A 14,549-nucleotide genomic window follows, 5' to 3' on the forward strand; every position below is an offset into this window, starting at 1 on the left:
TGTACAAACCAAGAGATGGAAATAATGTTCAAGTGTGGCGAACGTTGCACATCCAATCACAAAGAATAGTGCTAGCTCGTTACTGCTAAGTGTGTTTTAGTGAAGCGAATTAGTTCCCTGTTATTATTGCTAATTAAGCACTGAAATAGTGCATAGAATATAATACTGTGCAAAAGCAGACAAGATGAACAGCAACAGCAACGAGGGAAAGACAACGACAGCATCCGTTTATCGCTTACTGCAGGTAATTGTTGGTAGCGTCGTTATAGAATAATATGTTTCAAATAAATTATGCCGAAGTGAATAAAATTACATTCAGTTGAATCGGTTGCCCAATAACTCAATTAAGTAGTAATGGATCGTTACATGCACCGCACGGTACAACCATAAGCTTGATCCGATCTGTCGAAGCCAATCAACCGAAACAAGGAAGCAAATGATCTGCGGCCAGATGCCTCACCCAGAAGCAACTGGAATGCAAATCGATCGATGTAAACTAGAACATAAGCCATACGGCCCTGCCGCGGTATGATGCGCAACATATGCACTCTACGAGCGTACGGAGCCGTATCTACGATCGTCAATTAAGATCCACTTATGATGTCTGTCTGCTAAATTCTCTTCGCGAAAAAATGGGACTCGCTCCACTGCCTTGACCGTCAATGACCTGTGACCGATAAGCAAAAGACAGCTACGTCGCTTCCCGCCGGCCGTTGGTGTGTAACACGGGAGCCTCCATTTTTGGCTGCCTGTGCTCCCCGTGTGTGCCATGTGTTTTCACTCAAGTGCAAGCAACACTTTGGGTTGGGTAAGGCGGCACATGCCAGAGATTAATTACAACCAGCGGGAAGCAATTCGTTTTGGGGTGTCGGTTTTGTTGTGTTTCTTTGCTGGAGAGTATCTGCTTGAGAAGTTGTCATCACAGGGATTGAGCACGAGTTTGGCCGGTTTATTTGCTGCAAAGACGTTAAAGATCTGGTGGGATTTTGTAGAAGACATGGGCTGTTGAAAGCATCTAATTTTTTTATACTGTGCGAGATCAATTATTTTTAATAAACAGAATTTATTTCTTATAGTTTAAAGCCATAATGCATTTCTGACGGAGTTTTAGTTAATTAGTTTTAAAACTAGATAAGATAAATTATTACGGCCTGACTTTCATCAACGGCCACTACATAAACTAAACCGTTAAGTGAATTGCATACTTTCAGGAGTGATAACTATGCTATAATATCCGATATTGATTGATCATCCCCATTTATCGCTCTCACTTTCAGAATCCGGCACCGATATGTATGTTTTATTTTGCACATCCCTTTGGCATTGCTTCGCCGGCCAGTGGCGTGAAACTGGCCCAAGTTCGCGATAATGCCACAAACGGATGCCATAAAAACGCAACTCTGGCCGAAACGAACGCCGGTGGTAAATGTACCATCGGCAATGGTACGGTGAATGTTGAGCAAAAGCTACGCAAATCAAACGGAAAGGTAGCTGACGGTGGGCGGCACCCTTCCAAATCACATCGGAAAATAAATGGCATGTGCGGCGGCGGGGTGGGTGACGGGGACTCGAAACACCCGTCACATCAGTCGCACCGGGAACCGCAGCGGAAGCATAGGAAGCATCGGACCCATCGTAGGATAAGCAACTTTGAAAAATTTCTGCTCGAAATTCAACATTCGCACACATGTGGCGGAGGCTCGTCGAAGGTACGGCGCATCGATCAAGAGGATCGTCTAACACCACTCGTACCGTGGCCGAGCATCATCTGGAATCGGGATTTTCTCATTCCTACGCTACTGCAAGCCTTGGCCCAGCAGCATGGTAAGTAAATACATCTTTTATTTGGATACCTTTTTTTAGCTTTCGGTTGGTTGAGATTTCGTCCATGAGTCCCGTACAAAGTAAAAAAAAACTAAAGCGAAAAATGGAATTTTCCTTCGCTCATTTTTCCACTTCATTTGTGTGCATCCGTTTCGGCGAAATTGGTGATTCAGCGCGCGGTACCGACGGACACTCATTTCGGCTAGACTGGGATGGGAGCACCGGGGATAAGACGCGCCGGTCAGGCAAATTCATACCCAACTGTGTGCGGCATGTGTGAAAAAAATGTAAACAAAACAGCTGATGGAAAACGTGTTGTTAGATTTTCCTCTCGCGAGCGTTCGCACGTTTACTCGGCAATTTTCCCGCTCGGGTACACTCGTGCCGGCACTCACTCTCACCGTGGGGCGATGCTTAGTAAGATGAGTTACGATGAGTATAAGGGCGCCGTCTACTGTACTTCAGTTAGTAGCGTGTTTGTAAAAGCGATTCAATGAACTCAATTTTTGTTATATCAATTTTAGTTAATATTATGTTTATATTGAAAAGATTATACAGTTTGAGAGTTAAATAAATAGCTTAAATATGTGAATCAAGAAGATATACTTAATCAAATGTTATCTTTGTCAAAAACAGTAATCCTTGAAACGTACACACAAATTTGTGTTTTTTTTATGGAAATTCCAAGGAAAAAAACGGCGCAGTTAGTATTATTCGCTGTATTAATAAACAGTCATATTTTTATTTATTTAATTTAAATTCATGAAAAACTACGCAAACATATTGTTGGTATATTTATGTTTAGTGCATGTACGTTCGGTTGCCTGCAACAATGAGGGAACTTTAATGTCATAATTTCAAAGACCTAATTTTCACGCTAACAGTTGTTGTTTAGTAAATAACACAACATTTAATCGACACACTTTCCCACAAGTGTTTCTTCATCTTGCCGTTCACGAGCATTTCCGTCCATAAGCGCCATCCTAGCAACACGATCCGATCTAACAAACGCATTTGTGAGTACTCTTTCAAGTAGGATCTCAGCTAGCTAGTGTTCGTTCCTATCGGCAGCTAAACTAAACGGCACCGAGAGTCTGTTGACGACCGCCGACGAGGCACGTCGTTTGCAATCGGGACTTGGTGTTCGACAAAGCGACCCCACAGCTAGTCGCGCTATCGGAAGACCGGTTCGGTTTACAGACGCTCCCCAGGAGCAATCAAGACACAATCGCAAGGTAAATGGTTACGATTTGTTATTAGTTGACGTTGCGAGTCGTCAAGTTGCAAGACAAATCGGTACGACCCGTAGATCGTATCGCGTTGACGGTTCTTGTTTCTTTGTGCGAAAAGCATCACCGTCACCGTAAAGTGCATTCGACAGTCGGTGTAGTAAACGCCTTCTCGCAAGCCGTCGGTCAGTGACGGTAACCTCGCGAGGTCATAACGGCTCCACCGCGTATGGTCGGAAGGGTGAAAGTGTGACGCGTGTAACGGTGTTGTTTTTGTGGTTTTGGTTCATCAATTGCAGTCCAGTGTTTGGAAGATGTTTCGAGATTCAAGCAGTGAGGCAAGATTTTAAAGCGAGCAATTACCGAATGTGTGTGTGTGTTGCCGGGTGGGCTATAAAAGCGTAGTTTGATTGTGCCGTGTGTGTAATATTATCGCAAGTGTTGTTGGAAAAATAAATGGGTATATAATATTTAAAGCCCCCGTGGCTCCACTTCCGATGCTTATCTAGCGCATATTTCCATGCAACAGGCACCATTTTCCTTTGCAAAGCAAAACACGTAGTACTCCGATGGAGCTGCAGGAGCCCGGCCTGCAAAACATGGGAACATTTTTCCATGGGTAACTAGACAGAAACAAAGACGAACGGGTAGCGACAATAGTGCAGCATCGTTTCCTTAGCCCCGACCACTCCGTTCCGGTGCATACGTTTAAGGTAGGTTCCTGTCCATTCGTAAGCATTTAAAAAGCACCCCAAATGGGGCGATGAGGATGGAAAATGTACCATCCCTCTCCGGAAAGCGAACCCTTATTTTTCAACATTTCCGCCCTCAGCACACAACAGAGTGGTCGGAATGGTTTTTCCAAGAAATTACATACAAACAAATCCAAACCCGGGTCTTTATCTTGCTGATTGCGAACCAGAAGAGAGAAACATAAGCTGTGTAACACTGTTTCTGTTGATATCTGCTGTACTGTGGATAAAGGAAACCATGGCTCGAAGACTGAAATTTCCTCAGTGATTACAATTTCTCAGAACGAGCCACTTTCTACTTGTTGCGTTTCTTCTGCAGCTTCTGTTTTCACTTGAAAGATGGCTTATTTTGCTATTTTATGATGTGCAAATTGCATACTTTAAGGCTGTTGTATGTAGAACGCAGTATATCCAGGTGTGTTTACTTGTGTGTTAGGTTCGTTTACTAACCTCAAGAACGAAGAATTGTTGTTTATTTAAGACTATTATTTTCAGTGTAGATGGTTCTGAGAACGTGCAACAACTCAACAGTGTACCATTTAATGCACGAAAACACGAATCAACTTCCATCAACATTATCTACGCGCGTAAATTAGTTTCGTTCGCCGTTACGATCGATCATTTTCCTACCTCACGTCATGTCTATTAAATGGAGTAAAATTGGCCCTGTAAATTGGTACCACCTTCGTGCGAACTTCCAGTTCCGACTCATCATCAACACCAACACTGTTGTGATCAATGTTGCTCCTTCGATTATCGATTACAAGACTGGTGAATGTTTCAATAGGAAGTAGACGTAAAAAAAAGCGTCATAAAAAATGAAACCACTTCATGACGTAGGACGTTTTCTTTTCTTGTCCGTAATTGAACCATGCAGGCTTCTCAGCGGGCTCTTTGAGAAGTATCGCCCCAGCCCATCCGGCCATACATACGTTCGTCCTGCACGGTTAGCCGAAGGAGCTGAACAGCTGGATCAGTTCCCTTCGCTTTAGTTCATAATTTATCGTCTCAAAGTTCGTTGAATTCAATTCGTACACGAAACTTGCCATTGCCGGAGTTCGGTCGAAGGAGCGAAGAACTGATACAGAACGTTCTTTACTTCGCGTGTTTTCACATCAAACTTTCAAACCCGGGAGGGGGTAGAAAACTTTTGATCCTGAAATGGTTCTATTGTCTAAACGTGGCATGGTGTGTGTTTCTATGTCCTGCACAATAACTAAATGAACAGGACGAACGCACGTACGAAAGCTTTCGAATGGACGGCGGAGTGGAACTGGTGGGCCACCGGGTTGGCTTGGAAAAGAAAAAACCTCTCAATAGTTGATGATCTTTGAGAAGCGGGCTTCAGTATTTGTTGTTTATTTGAATTCGCCAAAAGAGGGGAGCATCCGGCCAGTAGCTTAGCAGCTACTAGTCCCAGCACCAACAAGTGTCATCGGAGGGCTGAAAAGAAGCACTCAAGAAGTTTTCCCGTGCTGTGGCGTGGCTTCGAGTGTGGATAAATTGATTGTGTAAAATATTTTCATTCTATTTGAGGTGTCGATATTAATTGGAATAGTCTATTCCGGGTGTCACCGGGTTTTTTAGCGGTCAATTTTAACAACTTCGTGTTTTTTGTTTAAAAATCTAATAACTTGGAGCGATATTGAACCTTCAATCGATCAAAATCACCAAAACTTCCTGTGAAAATCATAAAAAACAAGCGAATTCGTTTGATAACCAGTGCGGTTTGGAACCATTTCATCCAACCAGACACTCTACAACTCATTAAAATATTCCGAGAAATTGTTCCAGATCAACCCACAACCAACAAACAGAGACATGTGAGACATAACCGAAAGTGGAAACTGTCAACGTGCATGCCAGTAATCATACATTTATGACATCCGCTCTTTGCTTTTGGCACGCCATGACAAGCCATGACGGCATACCGTGCTGAAGGATGAGTCACCGAGCATAACCAAACTCAAGGGTGACGCAGAATCGTTGTCTCCGTCAAGACTACCGTATCGTATGGTAGCCATCGTTTCGCAATGGTCCCATGTTCCGTCCGTAATGGTTCGCGGGAAAATTGTTCCCCGGAATCTCCGAGGGATCGCCGAATCGAATGCCACATCGCCTCATTAGTGGGCCAATTTTAACCTCCAATGAGCGAGAGATCTACTCAAACCTCTGGAAGCGCAAACACCGAACCAGACGTATAAGCAGAGAAAGAATTTCTTAACAACTAGAAGAATACTCCAAGGACTGTCACAATACTGTAGAGAGTAGGTTGGTAAACTATGTTTTGCCTGCTTCTTGAAGCAAGAAGATTTGGATCCTCAACGTATTGCGCCTGCACAACTACACGTGCAGTACATTTTGAAATTCAGTAATATATAATTAAGTGTTCATGTGCTTGTGTGATTTAAATGGATAATTTAATAGCGCTACATAATGCGAAATTAAAAGCACTAAAATAAAAAACCATATGCTTCGGCTCATTATGTCGCGTGATCTAGACGGAGCAAAAGCGTGCTCCAATGCGCCAAATGTTGCTCAACGCCGAAACACATGGCAGCGGACGAGTCGTGTTATTAATGTTCTAATATTAACAATGACATTCGGCTCCAACACCACAATCGGCTAGAAGGGAACGAAGATTGTCTGTTTATTTGGATGGCTATGAAATCCCAAGTCGGAAAGAATTCACAAATGATTAATAAGAGTTTAATAAAATTATAAAGCATGATGGTCCATTTGTCCTGTTACTGTCCCGAGGGATTGATACCTAAGAGTTCTAGAATTTGGTGCATACACATTCTTATGTTTTCATAGAATTAAATACAACTTTATTAAAGCTCTTGGTTCGCACGTTAGCAAACCGCGGATTAAGTGACAACGTGTTGCTTATCTACAGTGTGGATAACGTCACGTAGCTCGTTTAACGCTTTTCCACTGCACCGCGCCGCTTGTCCTCGGCGTGGGAATAAAAGTGTGCCGGATGTTCTTTTTTTATCGGTACTTCGTTCTTAATATTTGCCTCAATAAATCTCTTCTACCGTGCCCACATTTTTGTTACAACCCACCCACTGGCGGCCCTGATATATACAGACCAGGATGATAATCTTCCCTTTTTTTTATCGCACGTACACAACCGTACGTTGAGTGAGTACATTTGCCTTGACAGGAGCGTTATAATGTAGTCGCTCTATCGGGCTCCCGGGTTTTTTTTTCGCCTCCCATCGGTGCAATGGCTTCACGTCCCGGTGGATTATATCCATCCGAATGCACACGGAGTGTGAAAGTTTCCGTACATCCAAACCCCGGTGCAGTGGTTACGGTTGGCCTGAGGGTTGAGTTATTTTTTGAGCAGATTCCCTTCCTTTTCCTTTTGTGGTTAGCTTGCAGCAATTGCTTCGATCGATTGGAACGGCAAATGGTTGTGAAAGGTCATGGTCATCCTTAGATGGATAGGATCCCCCAGGAATAGTGTTGAACTGTGGCGTGGCGTGAAGGATAACTATACGACACAATGGATGGTCCGGGTGAAAATTACCACCGATGGCTTAATGACCAAGCTTAATTGATTCATCAAGCCGCTGGAATTAAGTTACGACGTTTAAGCTTAGAACAATTGAAGGACATTAAAAACAATTCTTCATGTTTTACATTGAAGTAAGTCATTTGGGAGATTAAGCTTAATCATTTCCTCATACAACAGCGACACACTTGCTCACTTATTTTTAAACTATTTAAACTTTAAATAGCTCGACTGCCAAGAAGATGCACTCGGATTGCTGATTGTAAGCAGTGTAATTTGCAATTTAAATTACTGCAGATTGTAAAATTACATTCCGCCGCAGCGTCTTGTGGTTCACATCAATCAGGCTACGTTTTAAATAGAATAATTGCCTTTATTTGATATGCTTTTTCAAGTGGATTTTTATAACCGCTGACAATAGTGCTACTTGTAGCGGTTGGTATACATACAACAAGTGTGGCAATTTATGTGCAGGAGTGTTTGTTTATAAATTTTACTTCTATTGTTTGGTATACCAAACGAAACGCCGTCACTTCGCCACCCCATGCTCATCGATGCTGATCGCCAATGTTCAACGCTTAATTATGTCAACAGAAGCAATAACAAAGAAATGGTGACCAGCACAACAAAGTGATAAGATAAATCGCGCCACAAAACGAACCCATCGCAATCCATCACATCGTTTTGCTGCATTGCTTCCAAGTCCAACAAGACGGCACGGCAGGGAAGAAGTGGGTGTGTGTTGGGGCCGTAAAAATATGCTCCCGCATAAGTTCAAACCCGTCCCAAACCCCAAACATTGGTGGTGTTGGGGGTCAGGGCAGCGACGGTCAGGACATTTATTGACGAGACGTGACCTCCGTCTTGAACGTCGGAAGAATTTTGTGATAGGTTGTTTAGTGATCTTTTTTTTCTTGTTTATGCTCCACTCACTTCTTGATGAGAAAGTGTCTGATTTGCTATCACATTTTTTTTAGTTGCTTCTTCGACACAAGCAAATTCATCTCGATCGGAAGGACTTGAAGCGCAGGAAATTTATGCGTGCGGTGAGCTGTGCCAAGTGGTAGAAGCTTTTAAGACTGTCGACAGCCTTGCTGTGGTGAGAAAGTGGAAGCGTGCTGGAATTGACTTGGCGTGGTTGCTATTGTTGATGGTGTTTGCATGATTGGTGGCGTTAAATATTCTTACAGTACACATTATACTTGTGCGATTTTGTCCAGTCCAATGAAAATGATACAAATGGTTGTATTATTGCGATATGGTTGGATTTAATTTTAATTTAACATTATTTTTTATATTCATACAACTGCTTGTTTCAAATAAATCTTAATGTAGTAATAGCCTATCCTTCGATGAATGAATGAATGAATCGAAGATGAATCCTTCGACAAAGTTAACCACTTATACAACTTTACAAGTCGAGGATTTTGTGTTGCAAGCGCATCACCTCTCCATCACTCCATCTCAATTTGGAATTACTCTACCCTCTCCTCCGTTTTATTGGGCGAGTTTAAACATTTTCACAGACTACGTCGTCCGGTATCTTCCTAAGTAAACGACACCTAAAAGAGGTACTACCGCTTCGAACGAAGTTCTTTAAACCTCTCTCAGTCGAGCACCATTGTCTGCCAATCCATTATTCCGGTCTTTATGGTGGACGCATCAACGCCATCACTCCATCTTAATACGGGTCTACCACAGTTCCTCTGTCTATGAGGAAGGCCAAAAAGGACTTTACGGGCTAAGTCGTCCGGTGTCATTCTCATGACGTGACCAGCCCACCGGAACCTGACGAGCCTAATCCTAAAAATCCTGTACGAAAGTAAGTTCGCCGTACAGCTCATAGAGCTCGTCATGGTAGCGGCACCTCCATTGTCCTTCGACACATGCAGGGCCAAATATCCTTCTGAGTATCTTCCTCTCCAACGTGGCTACGAGGGTTTCGTCAGTTTTGGACAAAGGTCATGTCTCAGAGGCGTATGTGAGTGTTGGAACTGTATAGGTTCTATATAGTCCCAGCTTCGTTAGTCGTCGGAGAGGAAAACAGGTGTTTTGAGTCGAAAAGTTGTCTCAGACTGTAGAAAGACCGGTTGGCAGCCAGCACCCTAGCACGTATTTCAACATCAATGTTATTGTCAGCGCTGACTTTTGACAAAAGATACTACAGGTAATACTTTAGACGAATTCGTAATGATCTATTCTGCGTAGATCGCCAGGGTTTCTGGTACAGAAGATAATTCATTCATCTTCTCCAGTCCACAAGATTGGAATGCGCCATGAATGTGTATCTCCACCATAGAGCCTTGGAAATTTATTATTTACCAACACCTGACGTCAGCTTTTAAACAATGGACAAAACATGGGTTTTGGACGAATTAATAATTTATTCTATATCATTGTTAATATTCTTAATCATTTCTATAGAAAGTTTTGTTTTTTTTTAAGTATGAGTTGTAAGTATAAGAAATATTAAACCAGCTTATTATGGTCACAGTTATACCAGACCAGCACTAGACACCGAATGGTTTGATCAGACTAATTACATTATGGACCTGTTGTTAAAACCATTTGATACAACTTAAATAACAGTGCAGCATGTTATGAATGAAATTTCGTTTTCTAAAAAAAATTAGCATTAAAAAAAGTTACTGTTCTAATGGTGCCCTAAGTTGAAGCTCGGCTTAGAATTAATGTACACTTTTAAAATGTAATAATTGTAGTTATGTCTCAAACACGTGTCACCATAAATGCTGCCACCAAAAAAAGGAGGTTACGAATGTTACCGATTACCGGCTAATGTCGAAACCGTTCTACACGGGCATTAGCCGGCAGGACGACAGCGAACTGAATGGATCAATTTATTTCGGACACTTCGGAGCAAACGGGACGAAGCCACTGCATTGACTACAGCCCGCGTACATAACAGGAAACCACTCAGGTCCGGCCACGTGATAATCGGGTGGGCTCGAGCAGCCGACCCGAGAAATGAGGCTATTGCAGAGCCACGGTGTACGACTTACGATGCGAATGCCTTCGGTGGCACCTTCCCCCAAACCAAACCCAAAGCGCAATTGGAGTAAATTGTATGGATATATACACTTTTTTATTCTAGCATTTGCTTATCGAAAAGTGTGACAGCTGACCTGCTCCAAGCAACTCGCGTAGACTTTACGCGAGTTCAGCATACTTTTTGTTCTTAGGTGTGTACAATTTGGGTCAATAGCCTGTATGGGTCAATCAAGCTGCTATACATTGGGTAGGTAGCGGGCAAAGATTGACCACAGAAACCGGCAGCCTGGCGAGCCTGAACTCGTAAGACGGAAACAACGAATCACAACAACACATTAGACCACATTACCACTGTTCCTTTTTGCGGGGTATTTGGATTTTCGGATTTTTCTTCACCTTTTGGGATGCTATCGGACGTAAGGATCTAGTGCAAACGCGAGTTTAATTGCTCCTTAGCCGGCGACCGGCCCCAAACCTAACCTCATTCACTTTCGTTAACCTCCTTCGTGCTGCTCGGATGCCAACCCTCCCGAGCCGGTTGGTCTGGCGTTGGTAGGGACCCCAATTTGGCCCTTAAGTAACATGCTGGTTAGACATTTTGAGCCGGTGCCAACAATCGTGGATAGGCACTTGGCACGTCGAAAAGCGTAGGGAGAGATGGGTCAGCATGATCATCTCCGAAATTAAACAAGCACCTCGGTAGTTACACGAAGCTTTAATCTGGCGGCTAGATAGATAATTTGCGTGCTCGTCCGAAGGTGAAGTTTATCCTTTACGAGTGCAAACTTTTCCCACGGTAAGCAGAGAGATGCCTCTCCAATTAGAGGGCGACATTCTTTGTTAGCTTTTTAAGGTGATCGCTAATGATGTAAATTCGGTCCATACGGTGTCCAACTTTATCGCTAAACTATGTGCAACACAACCGGGCAAAACGTGCACACACACACATACACACAGAAGCAAAACTTTCGCTCAGGACAGCCCAGTGACTCGATGTCGAAAATGTTCTCTACGCGTAGAGGTACAGGTGACCCGCCAAAACCTTTCCAAAGCGATACAACTCAAACAATGTTTATTGTTTTTTCGGTGCAATACTCTCGAGAGTAGGCAAATATTGGGTTTTGTGAACGAGAAACTCGGCATCCTTATGTATGCTGGCAGCAACAGCAACAACAAAAAAAAAGCAAAAGAAGCAATAAACCATACAACTTGAGTGCCGGGGCGTCTCCATCGAACGGGAAGCAGCCAAGTTTACCAAACCTTTTGCAATGACCTTTGCGTTTGGTAGTACGAGAGTCTGGGCAGCTTGTTAAGAATGTGCTACGGCTACAGCTCGTTGCTGGCGTTAGAAATTTCACTTCCAAAGCAACACAACTCAATTCGAACAAAATAGAAGATGAAATCAACAGCGCTCCTCAAACAGTGTCTCTTGGAGGGATGAGTTCCGTCAGGTTTTGGTACCGACTCGAATTTATTTGCAAGTGTTCTGCAGTTGGTGTTTACTATTTCCTAAAGTAAATGTAATAATATCGTTTCCTACCTTCCCACGGTTGTACCTTTTAGACTCTCTAAAATAATGTTTACTCTGTACATACTTTGAACTATCGCTCACGAATTCGTTATTGATTTTCGTGTGCATAGATGATCCATTCGTAGAGTTCTCAAGTTCTGATGATTGAGTTGAAAATTCAACCAAACATACACGATCACCTATATTGATTCTATTCAAGTATATTGATAGGGCGTGCCATCATTAAGCTTTTATGTTATTTAAGTATCATCAAGAGACGCTACACCTGGTCACCTTATCAGTATATCTGATATATGTCTATCCATTAAGGGTCTACACAAAATGGTTCTTTAACCCTCTGAACGTGCGCAGCTTTTCCATGCTATTTAGTGATATGTAGCACACACTCTATCGATGGGAAGTTTATAAATGAGTGTCCTTTATTATTCCTTCGACTCATCCCAATGCTTGGATGGTGAGTGAGTGTTTGTCGAATTTGCGAGAATCACACTCCTTCTTTATCCTCATTTTTCTACTTCAATAACACCTTTTCCGATATTCCCAAGCACACACGTGTTGTTATTCCCCTTTTGTGTTTGGGCTTAATGGATCTTTTCTGCTCCTCTTTTTGTAAATCTTGCTTCGACGTTGTAAATCGCTTTGTCGAAACAACTCTTTCTTGCTGTTTTTATTTATAGAAATAAGTGATTTAAAGGTTAGCACGAGGATGGACGATTGAAGCGTAAGATAATGCGTGCATAAATAAGCATATTCTATCCATTTTGCAATAGAAATATCACCCACCAACCTATCGGACGGAACATCCCCACGGGCCGTCAATAATTCCTTGAAGGCATAGGGAATTAGCTATAAATGTCACCAGCTTTAACTCTCGCATTCAGCGCGTTACGAGCGAGCGTAATTGAATCGATGGCGATCACGTTGACTTGGGGCCTGCAACTGCAACGGGCATGGCCTCGGTGAGGTTGTCGGGCCTCGGATAGTTGTCATGCGCTTGGAATTGCGATATTGTGGATGTAACGCCTATTAGTAGCAATAAGTGTACTTTCATTCAATTATTTGTTTTTGTAAATATAAATTGAAAAACGTTGAGTGCATGTGAGTAGAAATAGAAACGTTGAGTGCATGGAAGAGGTGCTGCTGTTTTACATACCTGTCAAGCGGATGATATTCTCGTAAATCTTGTGATAGAGTATAGGAGGGTAGAGTATAGGAGTGTATAAAAAAGTACAATAAAATAATTAAACTTCTCACCACAGCCAGCTCTTTTCTTTTCAGTTTTTGCTAGGGCATTTCATTCAGATCGTATTTGTATGAGCTCTATTCACTTTTTTGCAATCGCAGGATATATTATTGACTCGAATAATAGGTCTCTCTCTCTCTCTCTCTTCTCTCTTCTTGGCGTTACGACCCACTAGGTCATTTCTGCCAGTTTTGTGGCTTTATTTACCCGTAACTGGATAGTCAATCCTTGCTACGGGGGATTGGTCCGGATGGGATTTTGGTCCGGTCCGTTCGTGTGAAGATCGGCGCCGCTACCATCATGCCACCGGGTCGCCCCAGAATAATAGGTGTTAATTATTACTATTTAACACCATTGATTTACTACTACTCAAATTATAGCTTTGTGTTGTTGAAGAATATGAGTAAATTCATGAAGACATTCGCATGCCATTTGAATGTGTTTTAAACAATAGAATTTGCAGTTTACTACCTTCAATACTTTACTACTAAGTGTAGATAAATGATAATGGCTCTTAGGAGGTTTCCTCCATTCACTCAATGTAGTCTGCATTGTCTGTCTAGTACTAGTCTAAATAGAGAACAAAACCCATCTTCACCAAACCCTGTAGACAAAAAAGGTAAAGTTCCTGTAAAGGCTTGCTGTTGGACGCGTTCTGATCCATGTCACGCTGCTCAGCTGCTCGGACCATGCTCGGACACACGAGATTTCGTCTGAGTTCCGTCTCGCTGTGTGTCTTCTTAACCCGATACCGGTCAGGTGCGGTATATTATCGATCGCTAATGGTCACCGTTGCTCAAGGTCGTAGGAACCATCGTCACGCCGTTCTGGTCATCAAAAATTGTTCTTCTAATCACGCACGATGAATGTGATGTTCTGTGTGAGCGATTAGAAAGGCAGTTGGATGGCCAGGTGACACGCTTGGATCGTGGCATACCTTGCGTCTCGATGGACAATCACGAGCAAAAAAAAAACGAAACATTAACTTACAAGAAATCTCTGCTGGGGAGGGGTATCAAAAAATGCATTATTTATTTACTTCACCAAACGCACACCTAACCCAAACTCGATTGAGACGTGTGAGTGATGAAACATGGTTTAAATTGTATTATTTTAACACATTTAATTCATACACGTTTTCACTTTTGTTCGATGCGTGGTTGGGTCTATTTCAACCTAATTTGGCATTTTTTTTGCTTGAATGAGGTCTAAAATTTGATATAGGTGTAATCTGAAACAAGCCAATATGTTTGTATCCGATCACTATTGATAAAATTATCACACTAAATTCCGACCATTTATATTGAGGCAGTTCAAGATTATTTAATCTTTAATCAAAAATAACTAACCGAAATATGCTGAGGAAATCATTCTTTAAGCGTGATCTTATTGGGAATGTAGTTTGTCTATTAGAGTTTTTATACGTATTTCGAGCTAC

The 14,549-nt window shown here is 42.4% G+C and overlaps 1 protein-coding gene across 1 annotated transcript in view; it reads left to right on the forward strand.

Moving 5' to 3' along the window:
* The first annotated feature begins 184 nt into the window (after nt 1-184).
* The window catches only part of LOC128719339 (mucin-19-like), a 42,073-nt gene continuing 27,708 nt past the window's right edge, over nt 185-14,549 (forward strand). Inside the window, exons 1-2 of the mRNA XM_053812963.1 lie at nt 185-244; nt 1,278-1,824. Coding sequence (XP_053668938.1) covers nt 185-244; nt 1,278-1,824 — 607 coding nt within the window. The remainder of the gene's footprint in view (nt 245-1,277; nt 1,825-14,549) is intronic.

Source organism: Anopheles marshallii, chromosome 2 (genome assembly GCF_943734725.1).
Source record: "Anopheles marshallii chromosome 2, idAnoMarsDA_429_01, whole genome shotgun sequence".
Taxonomy (NCBI): Eukaryota; Metazoa; Arthropoda; class Insecta; order Diptera; family Culicidae; genus Anopheles; species Anopheles marshallii.